The 15,434-nt window shown below is 36.8% G+C and overlaps 1 protein-coding gene across 1 annotated transcript; it reads left to right on the forward strand.

Moving 5' to 3' along the window:
- The first annotated feature begins 1,689 nt into the window (after positions 1-1,689).
- On the forward strand, positions 1,690-7,235 carry APC6 (anaphase promoting complex 6). The gene is made up of 16 exons (XM_048090584.2): positions 1,690-2,068; positions 2,243-2,377; positions 2,534-2,607; positions 2,723-2,762; positions 2,969-3,014; positions 3,172-3,251; positions 3,366-3,544; positions 3,611-3,736; positions 4,415-4,489; positions 4,609-4,734; positions 5,534-5,603; positions 5,723-5,805; positions 5,884-5,997; positions 6,575-6,674; positions 6,749-6,784; positions 6,881-7,235. The coding sequence occupies exons 1-16, from the start codon at positions 1,823-1,825 to the stop codon at positions 7,001-7,003; spliced, it is 1,653 nt and encodes a 550-aa protein (XP_047946541.1). The 5' UTR covers positions 1,690-1,822; the 3' UTR covers positions 7,004-7,235.
- The last annotated feature ends 8,199 nt before the right edge of the window (positions 7,236-15,434 follow it).

The raw sequence follows: 15,434 nt of genomic DNA on the forward strand, positions 1-15,434 counted from the left end.
ATTGAAACATTGATAAAACATTTTATATGTGTGGTGTAATTTCTCCCTGTTTTCCACACCACCATTACTTTTATCTTTTTAAAAATTTTATGTTATAAAATAAAATATCAAAACAACACAAATTAAAGGTAACACCTAAAATACTTAATTATAAAAAAACATAGAAAAAAAACTAGTACACTGTGGATGAAAACCAGATCACTTCTTCAATCCCAACTGGCTTTGAGCTAGTTCATGAGTTCATGAGTTCCTCGAGGACTTCTAGCTTAGTGGGGTTCTAGCACCCAATGAGGGCGTAATGTGTGTCTAACAACGTCGTCTACGCTGTGACCCAGACCAAGGAAGTGAGCTACGGGTCTTGGGTGGTCCATCGGAGTCAAGGCTTCTGGCTCGGACGTTGTCACCTTCTACTACAAAAAACAACAAATTTACTGACGAATTTTCTATCGGCAATTCTAATTTTTCAGTTGGTAAACAGTGTCTACCGACGAATTGCCAACGAAAAATTCCATGGGTAATTTTTTAAGCTATGGACTATTGAAATTTTTTCGGTAGCAATGTTTTCCGTAGGTAATCTATCAATAACTACTGAGAGATTGGCCATCGTCGACAATTCAACTTTTTCTGTAGTGTTGGCATTCCCCTTCCTCTTGTCGCTTTAATGTCGATGGGACGACAACTATCTTTAGGCACCGGTGTGCCAAAACTCTCTTCCATAGGCTCAGTGTTAAGGTTAAGCTCCACCACATTGCGCCTACCACATTACACCTGGTGTAGTTGCCGCTGGCGTTGATCTTCGTCCTCTTCGACCCGCTCGCCACCTACCCCACTCGGAACTTCGGTAAATCCTTGACAATGAGTCAGATGTCATAGTGCTTGAACTCGAGAAATACCCCATTTCGGGAGTATGTCTTCATGGCTTTGTCGTAGATGTCTTTCATACTTTCATCGTTGCCCCACATCCTCAGGGTATTGGTGTAGATGGAGGAAAACTTGGCAATCTCCCTCTTCGTTCGGTTCCAAATTCAAATTTAATATTCAAAATTTTAAAGCCCAAATTCAGCCCAATATAATACAAAATTTTATATCATCATTCATATGAGACAAACAATAAAAAATAAATATCTAAATAAATATTTTAAATTGATAGTAAATCATGGTCAGTCCTATACTTTTTAAAATTTTAAAAAGTAAATTATGAAGTTTGATAGTAGAATTTTGCAATTATCTTTTTGGTGTATTTTGAACTTTATAATGCATATATTTTAAATTGACTTTCACGTCAACGTATAATTTGTTATAGAAAAGGAAAAAAAATAAGACCATTGAGAAAGAAATGTGATCAAATGAAAATTCTAAATATAGTACAAACTCAAAACTATGATTTGGACCATTGAAAAATGTCAACAGATCACAAAAAAACAAAATGTCAACAAAATTTCAACAGTAGTCAATGATTGATGCTGTGTTTATACTTTGTTGACATTAAAATCTTGAAATTTTACGCTGTATTAATATTGTATTGAAACTGTGTTGAGGAGTTTTGAGTTTGTACAATATATAAATTTGCATTTTATCACTACCCCATATACCCTAGTGAGAAAACCGCAAAATTTAGGATTTATCTATCAGATTTAAAAAGTTCAATGTACCACAATTTAATTATTTTTTTGTGATTTGTTTGGCAAATTGTCAAAAAACTTCCCGCTCTTTGACTGTTTAGAAACTCTCAATTCTAAACTGCAAAACCCCAATCTGCATCCCCAAGCCCTAATTCCAACCCCTCAATTTGAGCCGATTTACACGATTTGCAGCGGAGGAAATGAGGGAAGAGCAAATCGAGAAGCTGCGAGGCGTGGTCCGCGACTGTGTGAGCAAGCATCTCTACTCGTCGGCGATCTTCTTTGCCGACAAGGTGGCGGCGGTGACGGCGGACCCTGCCGACATATATATGCAGGCGCAGGCGCTCTACCTTGGCCGACACTACCGCCGCGCATTCCACCTCCTCAATGCGTCGCAAATCGTCCTTCGCGACCTTCGTTTCCGCTACCTAGCTGCCAAATGCCTCGTAATACTTCACTTCCTTCTCCACTCTCCAGCTACTTGTGATAACTTCTATTTCAACATTTATTCTACAACTTCGAATTTTTCCACTGCTATTCCATTTCTGTGTGAAATTGAATTTTTGTGTTAGTTATGCTATATTTTTCTTAGTTATTTGAGAACTGTATTATTCAATTAGGAAGAACTGAAGGAGTGGGATCAATGCCTGTTGATGCTTGGTGATGGTAATGTGGATGAGCATGGTAATATTATTGACACAAAGGAGTGCAGTAGCATGTACCTGGATAAAGATGGCGAAGATCGTGAAATCAATGTAAGTTTGTTTGGATCAAACACAATCGAATATGGCATTTACTGCTTGCTGTGTCTTTGTTGGTATATTGAAAATAAAAGAAATGACGCGTTAGTCATTAATAACTTTTCCTGGTAGTGGTCGTAGTGAAGTATGATAGTTACATTTCTCTGGCAGATTATATCGGCGATATGCTTTTTAAGAGGCAAGGCATATGAGGCCTTGGAAAATCGCTCACAAGCTCGTTTATGGTGAGTAATATTGAAGATAAGAATTTGCTCTATTTTGTAGTTAAGATTTAGGTAGAGTAGAATTGGTTAGCTTGTAGAGCTCAATCTGTTTATCTTTTTCTCATGACACGTGAAGGTACAAAGCCGCCATTAAAGCCGATCCTCTATGTTATGAGGTATGGCTATTAACTGCCTGTATTGCAGCCTGATTTTCATCTATTGTTTGAAACCATTACGAAGAGCTTTAATGTTCCAAGGCCGTAATCTGAATAAACATTTTCTTTATCTCAGAATCAGATGTTTAAATCATTTCATGCTACTAAATACGTTCTTTGATTGACTGCATGTTTTCTTGGATCACGTGTCATCTTTCTTTTCTCAGGCCTTGGAATGTCTTATAGAGGGCCATATGCTCACTTGCGAAGAAGGTGAGGGATATGTTTTCAGTAAAAGTGCATCCCATCTCACACAAACATAGATTTCCCGTTTTTCTACTCATCTGGTATCTCATTTATTGGAACCAAGATTGCTGTAATTGATCTATTTGACAATTAGAACTCACTCATTGCTCTGCTTTTTTTCTAGAGACCAATCTACTTGCAACCTTGCAATTTTCTCCTAAAGATGGATGGCTATCTTCATTTTATTCATGCCTGGTAAAGAAGGTAAGATTTCCAAGTTTGTGAAACTAGTCTCCATATCTTTTTGTAAATACCGTGTATGTTCACATCTGTAGAAATGATGATCAACATTAGATTAACATGTGGCTTGATTTCCAGTATGAGAAAGAAAATGTTGTTGAAACCAAATTTAAAGAACTCGAGGTCGAAGTTGCTAATACAAAGACGCCTGGGAAATCATTATGTACTCTGAAGAACAACACTGATCTCTTAGCCTGCAAAGCTGAATACTACCACCAGTGTGGTGAATACCAAAAATGTTTTGAACTAACGTCTATGTGGGTTTGTCTATACTTCTCTTCGATAATTATTTCCAATTGGTTACTGACATGCATTTAATTCAGATTGCTTGAAAAGGACCCTTTTCACCTGAAGTGCACCCTAGTGCATTTAGCAGCAGCGATGGAGCTTGGGCATTCTAATGAACTCTATCTGATGTCGTGCAATTTAGTCAAGGACTATCCTCAAAAGTGAGAACTTTACACTCTTTTACACCACTTATGAAAAAACCATCATCTACCTGGAAAGGAATTTTTTTACTTGTTTTACTTTTATTTTATATGCACTGTGTGCTCCTGAGTCCTGAAAGTACCCTGACAAGTTCTTTGTGCCAACAATGTAGCAATCGAATATCAATAGATAGGTTAAACATAATTTTCAGTGTTATTATGATTTTGATCAACAGGTTCAGTTTTTATGATCTAAAACTCCTGGGTAGCTTCCTAGTGGCTTTGATGTTTAAATATTGCAAAAAATGTTTCCTCTAAAAGAAACTGAGATGATAATTGAAGGAAACATTGTTCTCTAGAAATGCACCCTAAGGCCACTTTTCAGTAGTCTTTTGAGTTTAAAGCTTTCAGACATGGTCCATTATAAGCAAACATCAGCACAAAAAGTATTGTCTAAAACTGTGAACTTTTAGTGACCTTTAGGCTTTAATATAGTTAATCCGAATAAATGGGCAAAAATACTGAAAACTTGTATGCATTTCTTTTTTATTTTGTCAGTCAAATTTAGCAATAGCATAGACACCATCAGTTCATCCACTAATATTCTTTATTCTTAAAATGATCAGCTTTCTTGTGCTTCCAAATTTCCAGATTTATGTCTCATTGACAGTATTGACTTCATGTGGCATGTTTATTCAGAGCTTTGTCATGGTTTGCTGTGGGTTGCTACTACTACTGCATAAAAAAGTATGACCAGTCACGTCGTTATTTCAGGTATATATCTTGTAAGATTTTCTAGTTTTGAGTTCCCTATCAAACAAGATCACATTATATTGGTTTATTATCTATTTTGCCTGTTTATCTCTGATTCAATTCCTGGTCATCCTCCCCAGCAAGGCAACAAGTTTAGATGGAACATTTGCTCCGGCTTGGATTGGATATGGGAATGCATATGCAGCCCAAGAAGAAGGAGATCAAGCAATGTCAGCTTACCGCACTGCTGCACGTTTATTTCCTGGGTAAGTGTTCAATACTGTCCACCGTCTGTGCATTTGCATTCGTTTCCTTTGACTTCTTATCCATATACTCCTTCCGTCCCAAGGAAGATGACCCCTTCCTAAGCTGCACGGGATTTTATGCAAAATAATTTTTTGTGTTGAGTGGAGAGAATAAAGTAACAGAGAGGTAATTAAAGAAGAGATAAAGGTGTTTCTATTTTCATTAATTGACCATCTTGATTGGGACAAACCAAAAAGGAAAGTAGGTAATCTCGGTGGTATGGTGGGAGTACATTCTAAAATTGGTATTATTTGTTTGAATTGGCTTGGTTAAATCAGGTGTGAGATATGCATACTCATCACTTTGTCATCTTCTGCTGGGGAGTAGGGACGGTTTTTTGCTGTCAAAATCCAAAAAATAGTGTCAAATCTGACCTTTCCATAGAATCCAATGTTGTCCTAAGTTACTGCAGATTTTGTTCAAATGATATGAGTTGCAAAATCCTTGATGGTTAATTGGTGGACAGGGAATTACCTTCATGCCCCTAGGTCTTATGCCAGTAGGAGTTCTGAACTTCTGATCTCGGGGACGTCAATAGGAGCTCCCAATATTAATATTTTGATCTTTGGGATGCTAGTGCTAAACCTCATTTTAGGAATCTGCCTTGATGGCGAGGCCTTGTTTTTTTTTTCTTTACACTTTGCATCACATCATAGTTCAGTTTGCTTAATGAGGCTGCTAGTTTCTACTGATTAGTATCATGATTGATTCTTGATGTACTATTTTTTTCTCTTTTTCTTTTTCTCCCTTTTATATCAGGTGCCACTTGCCTTCACTATACATTGGAATGGAATACATGCGAACCCATAGTTTTAAACTTGCTGAGCAGGTAACTGCCACATGTTTTGGCTTAAGAAATTGGTTGGCTGTAGAGAACTAGATATATAGCTCATTTGTTGCATTAGTAACTAGTGCTATTTGACCAAGTTCATATGTCTTTGCATTCAGTTTTTCATGCAGGCCCAAGCCATATGTCATTCGGATCCACTTGTGAATAATGAGCTTGGAGTTGTGGCTTATCATATGAAGGAGTAAGATATATGCCTCGTGAATATTTACTTGAGAATGATTCCCTTTTAGTATGGTCGTGAACTTCTGGCATATTTCAGGTATAAGAATGCCGTGTGGTGGTTTGAGAAGACACTGGCTAATGTACCATCATCTTTAAGTGAGATGTGGGAGCCAACTTTAGTCAACCTTGCTCATGCATTGAGAAAGTTGAAGTATGTTTCTTTTCTTATATTACAATCTATAAATGATGCTTGATTATATCAACTGGCTTCATTGAGTCTTCTTGATACATGACTTTGTGTTCCTTGTACCCTGTGATCGAGAACCTCACATTTTATTGTTGTTATCAAAGACGTCCTAGTGTTGTTTAGGTATTTATCCACCTGTTCTCCTTTGTGTGCGTCTAATATTTTAGAAAAATCACTAAACCCTCTTATCAGCTGTGGGAAGGTAAAAATTTGTTACCAAAATCCGTGCACATTATATGTTGGAAACTGTATATTACAAGTTCAGCGAACTTTTTGCAGTCTGTTTTTTTTTTATCCATATGCAATATGTCCATATGTTATCCAGCTGAGTCAGTCAAATATCTGATCGAAATTTTAATATGATGCTCGAGGGAACTCTGCTAGGATAGGATAATGGTCTGCCCTGCTTTGCCATTTCATATATTCATAGTTTTACTTGCTGGATAGCGTTGTATGTCACCCATGAACTAAAGAATGTCATCTTGATTATTTTGTTATAATATGTTTTGGTTTCATAATTTATAAATGTTACAACCATCAGGAGGTACAATGAGGCAATTGTGTACTATGAGAAAGCACTCGCATTATCAACAAGAAGTTTAAGTACATACGCTGGGCTTGCATACACCTATCATCTACAGGTCCGCTTCTATAAATCATCTTTTATGCTAAACTCGAGTCCGGGGCTCTGTCTTACAGATCTTCCCTTTTACAGGACAATTTCACAGCAGCAATTACACACTATCACAAGGTATGAAATTCTCTCAGTTCAGAAGCTGATTTACCAAGCTCTTGTATTTACAATCACATTGGCCGCGTTTATTTATGGATGTTGTTATATTGGCAGGCTTTATGGATAAAATCCGACGATCAATTCTGCACGGAGATGCTGACACTGGCCCTTCAAGACGAATGCCAACTTGATACAAACCCTAAAGTTGGGACAGTTAGAAGCCAGTTGTTTACTTGAATGGATTATAAATCTTTGTATTGTTAATTATGTAGTCGTTTCGATATGTAAGCATACACATTCATAGAGAGAATAGCTCGAACTGTAACATAGGGCCATATTTAATTTGTGGTTATCCTCTTTTTTTTTTTGTAGCAGTAGTAGTAGTTTATTGGGTGGCTTTGCATTTGTTAGACCTATAAAACAATTTCTATAGCTCATTGTGAAATGGAGTACATAAGTTTAATAGCCAGTTCATATTTGCAAGCAATATGGAAAGTTTGCACAATATAAGTCAATCGTTGCATATTTCACCTTTTAACAGAACACAAATAAATTCATGATTTCATAAACTAAATAGGATTCAACCTCCCAGAACCTTACGTGACAAAACCCTGTTCGCACAAGGTCAAAATAGTCTCTAAGTTTTGATCTTTTCAAAATCTTACTTTCTCCGTTCCAATAAACATGAATATTTGGTTTCTAGCATGAGATTTTATGCGATGTTGCATTGTGGGTTAATAAAAAGAAAAAGTAAGATGTTGTTTCCATTTTAGAAAATGTTTTTATTTTTAATGGATTATTCTAAAAAGAAAAATGTTTTATTTTTAGTGAGACAGATGCGCGCGCGCACACACACACACAGAGTGACATTACTATTGTATAATCTCAACCACGCATATGCAATCAGATAGCAAAAAAGATAGTACTGCATATATGCATTAGAATGACAACTAGAATTTGGGTGATAACCATATAAGTCCGTTCCTCATGACAACGATCAAGACTCTGGGGACAATATTATAAGAAATGGTTAGCTTTTTGTATCCAATAATTTTGTATTATTTCTTTTGTTGCATTTCGAGTCCAATTTTGAAAAGCTAACGTTGACTCTTTTCAAATTGCCAAAAAATTATACTAACTCAGTTTGTGGATGGTTTTTATTACTATCCTACAAATTAATGGATGATTTTTATTACTAGCCTACATATTAATGGATGGATTTTGGGATACTGCTGAATTGATTAAACAAGATGTTGAAGCAACGGTGGATTCATCGGAATTATTCTTCATAGCGGTGAAATTGGGAAACGTCGAATTCTTGGCGAAGTTGCTCCCAAATAAGCATAATTTACTATACAAGTTAAAAGAGGACGCACATAACATATTTCATGTTGTTGTTTTACATTGCTACGTTGATGTGTTTAACTTTGATCTATGATTTGGGTGGGCCTAAAAATATGATAGCAACACACAAATATGACAACAATATGTTTCACTTGACAGGAAAATTGGCTCGTCAAAATCAGCTCGACAGCCTTCATGGGGCAGAATGGGAGATGCAAAGTGAAGTAGGGTGGTTCAAGGTATAAGTTTTTTGGTTACTTTTTAGTTCAAGGAATAGGCAAGAGAGTTTCAAAAGTTTCTGTGAATTTCAAAGTTTGAAAGTGTTCTACTTGTATATACTCACTATGTCTCGTTCAAAATGAAACATTTCATTTTTGCACGTGTTTTGAGAAAATAATAATAAATAGTTAAAGTGAAGAACAAATAAATTAAGAGAGAGAAAAATATAGAAAAAATAAATTAAGAGAGAGAACAATATAGAAAGACTTTCCCTTACGTTATTATATCTTTTATTGACTTGTTCTCCTAAAACAACCATGATGGAGAGGAATGCTTCTAACGTCGTTTTCACATGTGCCAAGACTTATTTCTGCGAACCGCAAATACATTGGTAGCTCATGATGAGTTCTTCCAAATTGAGTTGACGCTATTGTTCCGTAGAGTCTTACAACACTGCAAAAGTGTATGTCTGCAGTCCGACATCTTGCTACTGGGCAATCCTACAATGGTTTTATTGGCCTTGAACTCGAATGCGTGAATTTTTTTTTGTAGAGGCGTTCCCAACAACTTCGGTGCGGAATATCTTTAGAGACCCACGACTTGCATTGCCTATAGTTGCCTCATCTTTACAAAGAATGTCATGGTTTCCCCCGATGCTTGGCCGCATTGACTACATGCATTGGCAATAGAAGAATTGCCATGCGGCATGCATTAACTTCATGAATAGTTGCAGGTGTTGTCCCTTGAATAAGAGATGGGATAAAAAGTGGTGCGTGACCCATGAATAGTGAAAGGAAGGGATGTTTAAGGGATGACTGTTGTGGATAGCCTTAAGCCCGTAAAAATGAGCGGGCCTATGGTGCGTCCTTCCCTGGGACAACTATTATCAAGGTATTGTGTTTTATTGTATTGGTCATTGTTTTTTAAAACTCATATGTTTTTTGTGATGTGAAATTTTCGTTAGAGTGATCTTCATATATATGGTATTTCTAGCAGAAAAATTAGCTAGCAAGTGCATATTACTTTGCTAGTGAACGAAAAAACCATTAAAATGTCTATCACATAATGTCCGAAGGATGTAAAAGAAAAATCTGTGGAGGATGTGATCATCCTTTCCAATACCACAATACCAATGGTTGAAATGGAGCCTGTCAATCCTAAGAACCATGTTGTTGTAAATATGGCTCGATATCGGGGGTCTGCGAGCAGGGTCAACCTGTAAGACAGAATGGTATTTCAAATTGAGATGAAATTGCGGCAAAAAATATCTAAAGAGATCTTTTTCATTGATTGCTTCAAAAATATGACAATGCCCCTATTTAATACCCAATGGTTGGTTCGATTTAACCAATACATCTCAGGAAAAAACCAACAAAGAAAATCTGAAACAGAGCTTATAGATATATTCGACTCGACGGAATAATAACTAATTAAATAATTCCATAACTAAATATCCAAAAAGAGATTAAATAATTAAATAACAACTATTTCAGTTAGTATACCTAATTTATGTTTTCTTTTTTGAAACATTCTCAATTTTATTATTTTTATTTATTCATCATATTTTCTATTATAAACTAGTACGGAGTATATTATACTCTCTCCAATCCTGAAAATTTGTCACTTATTTCCATTTTCGTCCGTCCCTAAAAATTTGTCACCTTTCACTTTTATCATTTTTGGTAGTGGACCCCTTATTCCAGTAACTCTTTCTTACTCACACTTTATATAAAAGTAGGATCCACATGCCACTAACTTTTTCAACTCACTTTCTATTACATTTCTTAAAATCTGTGTCGGGTCAAATGGTGACAAATTATAGGGGACGGAGGGAGTACTAATAAATACTCTTTCCATCCCACTTTAAGAGTTTCATTTGAGTTCGACACAGATTTTAGAAAATGTAAAGAAAAGTTGGTGAAAAATATAGTGGAACGTGAGTCCTACTTTTATATATTAATTTATAATAAAATGTTAGTGAAAAAAAATTAGTGAAATGTGGAGCCTATTACCTTTTATGGAAAATTTCAATCAGAACTCTCTTAAAGTGAGACAACAAAAAATAATAAATCGAAACTCCTAAAAGAACAAAGGCCAAAATGGTAAATTAGAATTCCTAAAGTGGGACAGAGAGAGTAATTTTTGAAGAAGTCGACTTTCAAGTTTGAACGACTATCTGTTCACTTCTAAAATCAATAGACCAATATATACCACACAAATTTGGTTTGACCTTTTTTTTGTCATCGGAGGGATCACCGATCATGTTAGACTTCCATAATACAAAACGGTTGAATGTTCTTTTAACTAAAATGTTTAAGTATATGTTTTATAAGTTATACGCGTTTAGCAATGATAAGTACAAGTCTACAAATTTATATAACTAATGCTTTAAGAATAAATAAATCTCTACAGTTCTTTTATCACGATAAAGTCAGCTATTCTAATATAAAAGTTCATCATACGTGACATCATAAGTATCTAATATACGAGGCAAATATCTTGATATGATATTTTACTTTATTACGTATGACAAGTACCTCTTTTGCACTTTTTATTTTAAATTGTAAATTTAGGATTGAATAAAATATGAGTAGTATTTTAATTTTGACAAGAAAATACTTAATAAAAGAACATATAATAAACTTTATATCTTTATATCTTAATTTAATACCATAATTTTTTATAGAAATAGTACAAGTAGTTTGGGACGAGCCGAAACAGAAAAGTACAAGTAACATCAGACGAAGTAGTACTATACTATTCCCTCTGTCCGCTACTAGGAGTCCCATTCAAGTTTGACATGAATCATAAGAAAAATGAACTACATAAGTGGTACTTGATCTTTCATTTTTGCACATAAATGGTACCTGATATTTATTTTATATCGTTTTGGATACCTGGTGACGAAAATAATCCTAGGTTCCAAACATGTGATTTTTTTGTTATGGAGTATTAAATAGTAGTACCAAACATGTGATTTTTTTTTCTTCCTTTCTTATTTCTTTTCTTCTTCTTCTTTTGTTTCTTCTTCTTTATTTTTTCTTCATTTTCTTCTTTTTTTTTAGTATTTTATCTTTCTTTTTTTTCTCTCCTGAGTTTACGTTTCCTCCTTTTTTCTTTTCTTCTTTTTCTTCCTTCTTTTTAGTGTTTTATACATACATCTAATTGCATTCCTAATATAAATCAAGAACAAAATATCTAATTAAATTAATTATTTAAAGTAATTAAATCAAGTAAATATTTTTTATTAAATTATTTTATACTCATTTTAGGGTTGAAACACCTAACTGAAAATATTCAATTCTTTATATCATTATGAATACAATTCACAGTTTAAAATTTTTATTAAGACTATATTGATTAGTTATTAATTTAATAGTATAAAATAATAATTATAATAATAATAATAATTATTATATAATATTATATAATTCATAATTTAAATAAGTATACTATAATTATTTATTAATTACTATTAGTTCTTAGTATTATAACAATAATATTATTGTAATAATTAATAATTATAATTAAGCACATTGAATGATATTAAAAAATAAATTAATTATTAATTTATAAGATCAAAATAATAATATTATTATTGATTAATAATAATAGTATAAAGAGTAAGGACAATGAGAGAGAATATAGTAATGTCACTTTTGGTACTAATTTTATGTATGCCTAAAATGTCTATATAACACAAATGAGAAAATGTATTTGTTTATAGGGCATACCAAAAATGTGATTTATAGGTACCAAAAACAATACAAAATAAAGATCATGTACCATTTATAGTTAACTCTTATAAGAAATACTCACTCCGTCCGTCATTTCTTGGTGAGACGGGGTTTAAGAAATGTTACGAAAAGTGAGTTGAAAAAAGTTAGTGAAATATAAGTCTCACTAATATATTACTTAGTTTTAAATGAAATATTAGTGGAATGAATTAGTGGGATGTGGGGTCCTATTACCATTTGTGGTAAAAATGAACCGGGACTCCTATTCGCTGACGGACTAAAATGAAAAAATGAGACTCCTATTCGCGGACGGAGGGAGTAAGAAGGAAAGTGGGTGAAAAAAGTATTGAAATGCGAGACTCAATTTTATATACTATTAGTTTTATAATAAAGTGTGAGTGACATGAGTTAGTATAATGTGAGGTTTACTTACCATTTATAGTAAAATTAAATCGGGACTTGTAACGGCGGACAAACTAAAATGGTAAGTTGAGACTCTGATAACGGATGGAGGTAGAGGTGCCCACTGTTCCAGAATCGGCGGTTACGGTTCGGAACCGCCGGTTCTAGTTTCGGAAATTGTGGAACAGGAGTCGAACCGCGAGAGTGTTTCGCGGTTACGATTCCGGTTCCAAAAACATCGGTTTCGGTTCCGAACCGATGATTTTTTACGTTTCTGAACTGCCGATTTTCGGTAGTTTTTCACGGTTCCGGCTCGGTTTCACGGTTGTTCGGCATTTTTCACGGTTCTGGCATGGTTTCGGTTCAGAAATTTTCGAACTTGAACCGAATCATGGTTCTAAAATCCATGGTTTCGGTTCGAGTAAATTCTCACAGTTCCGGTTCGGAACCGTAAACCTTGGACACCTCTTCATGGAGGGAGTATAATATACTCCCTCCGTCCCACAAAAATATGCACTCTTTACTTTTTAGTCTGTCCCACAAGAATATGCACTCTTTCCTTTTTAGTTCGTCCCACAAGAATATGCACTTTCTAATTTTGGAAAGTTTTTTCTCTTTAAGGAGACGGGTCCATTCTCCACTAAAAATACTTTAATTATTTTTTCTCTCTGCATCTCTTACTAGACCAATTTACATTATAATTAATGCCGAATCTAAAATACATATTCTCTGGGGACGGAGGGAGTAATTATATCACGAGGTTATAGAGATTTTTTTGGGCAAAAATAAGGTAATATAGCCCTACTAAGTACTAAAACATGAGTTGCAAAAATGACGACGTAGAGGTCTAAGAGCATCCGCAATGGTGCTTAGGCCAGCCATAGGCCAGCCATTCTCTCCCCTGCCACGTCAGCAACACTAAAAAAACCACCTGCCACATCAGATTTAGGCCAGCCGCAATAAAAATAAATCAAAATATACTACATTTACGGAATTAAAATTACGATTAAAATACGGAATTAAATTTACGACACATATACGGGAAAATTCATTAATTGCATTTAAAAAAGTTACATAGATAAGAAAAAATTGCATGCATAATAAAGAAAAAAAACTATCGCCGTGCAATCCTCCGTGCCCACAACACTTCAATTATATCCTTTTGGAGTTGAATATGAGCATCCACTTGGCGCATGTTGCCAAATTCCTGAAGGCGGCCGGCTTCATCGAGAGGTACCCCACGTCGTACACTAGGGGTGGCCGTTCCGTGGCTTGGACCGGCTTCATCGTCACTGACCCAACTAGTCAGTTGTACGCCTTCGTCTTCGACGATCATGTTGTGAAGGATAATGCAGGCGTACATTATTTGGGAAACGCATCCGACATCCCACAAACGCATTGGACCCTTAATTGCCGCCCATCGAGACTGGAGCACACCAAATGCGCGCTCCACGTCCTTGCGCGCCGACTCCTGTCGTTGCGCAAAGTAGGCCTTCTATTCATCACTTGTTTGTCGGATCGTCTTCACAAAGACCGGCCACCGAGGGTATATCCCATCCGCCAAGTAGTAGCCCATATCATGCCGGTTGCCGTTGGCCACAAATGAGATGGCTGGGCCGACGCCCTGTCACTTCTCGTTGAAGAGGGGAGACGAGTTCAGGACGTTGAGGTCGTTGTTCGACCCGGCTACCCCAAAATACGCATGCCAGATCCACAGCCGGTAATCAGCTACGGCCTCGAGGATTATCGTGGGGTTCTTTGACTTGTAGCCGGTCGTGTAGGCCCCCCCTTCCAGGCAGTCGGACAGTTCTTCCACTCCCAATGCATACAATCTATGCTGCCTAACATCCCGGGGAACCCATGCTTCTCCCCGTGCATCTGCATCAAATTCTGACAATCTTCGGGAGTAGGGCTTCGAAGGTACTGCTCACCGAAAATGCTGATCACGCCCCCACAGAAATCCTTCAGACATCTCAGGGCTGACGACTCCCCGATGTGGAGGTACTCATCCCACATGTCTGCCGCGCCTCCGTAGGCCAACTGCCTGATTGCCGCCGTGCACTTTTGAATAGGGGGTGTGGCCGGGTCTGCCAGCCGCATCGTGCCTGAAGCGGAAACACAGATATCGACGCTCTAATGCGCCAACGATGCGCATAAACAACTCCCTGCGCATTCTAAAACGCCGCCGGAACATGTTGGCGGGAAACCGCGGGTTCTCTGAAAAGTAGTCGTCGTACAGCCGCTGATGTGCAGCTACGTGATCCCGATCAATCACTGCTCGGTGGTGGACAACTCGTGGAGGGCGAGGTATCGCCTGCTGTTCCACCATACGCATGTACCGCTCCATCCCGCGGTTCATGTAGGCATCCATAGCCTCGTTCATCCTCCGTTCGTACTCCTCAGGATCCCCACCACTACCACCGCTACCACCCGCGTTACTCATCGCTCGATGATGCTCTTGTACAAAAAGTTAAAGAGAGAGAAAACTCGTTAAAACAAGTGGTGCAAATGAAAATGAAACGAAAATCGCGTTTATATAGGTTTTTTTTTAAAAAAAATAAATCAAAAATCGGCGCTGGCCGATAGCTGGCCGATCAGGCCGCCACAATGGCGGCTAGCCGATCGGCCAGCGACGAGCGATCGGCCAGCCCACGCCGAAGCGCTAGCCGATTTCGCTCTGACCGATTGCAATGGTTCGGCTAGCCGATCGGCTAGCGCGACGAATCGGCTAGCCGGTCGCTAGCCGACCATTGCGGATGCTCTAACGGTCAAAATAAACAACTTATACATATACAACCACCTTTCCCCTCACGTAACTGTGCTAGATTATAAGACACAGACCACTTAAAAAGTCACACGTACCTGACTTTTAAATATTGATGAAAGTTTAGCGTCCTACTATTGGTTAGTTACGTAACAGTAGTGTAGCTCTATTATTATAACCCGATTTATCCGCCATATTCTGT

Source organism: Salvia hispanica, chromosome 4 (genome assembly GCF_029641045.1).
Source record: "Salvia hispanica isolate PSC_SH4W2 chromosome 4, Shi_PSC_v1, whole genome shotgun sequence".
Taxonomy (NCBI): domain Eukaryota; kingdom Viridiplantae; phylum Streptophyta; class Magnoliopsida; order Lamiales; family Lamiaceae; genus Salvia; species Salvia hispanica.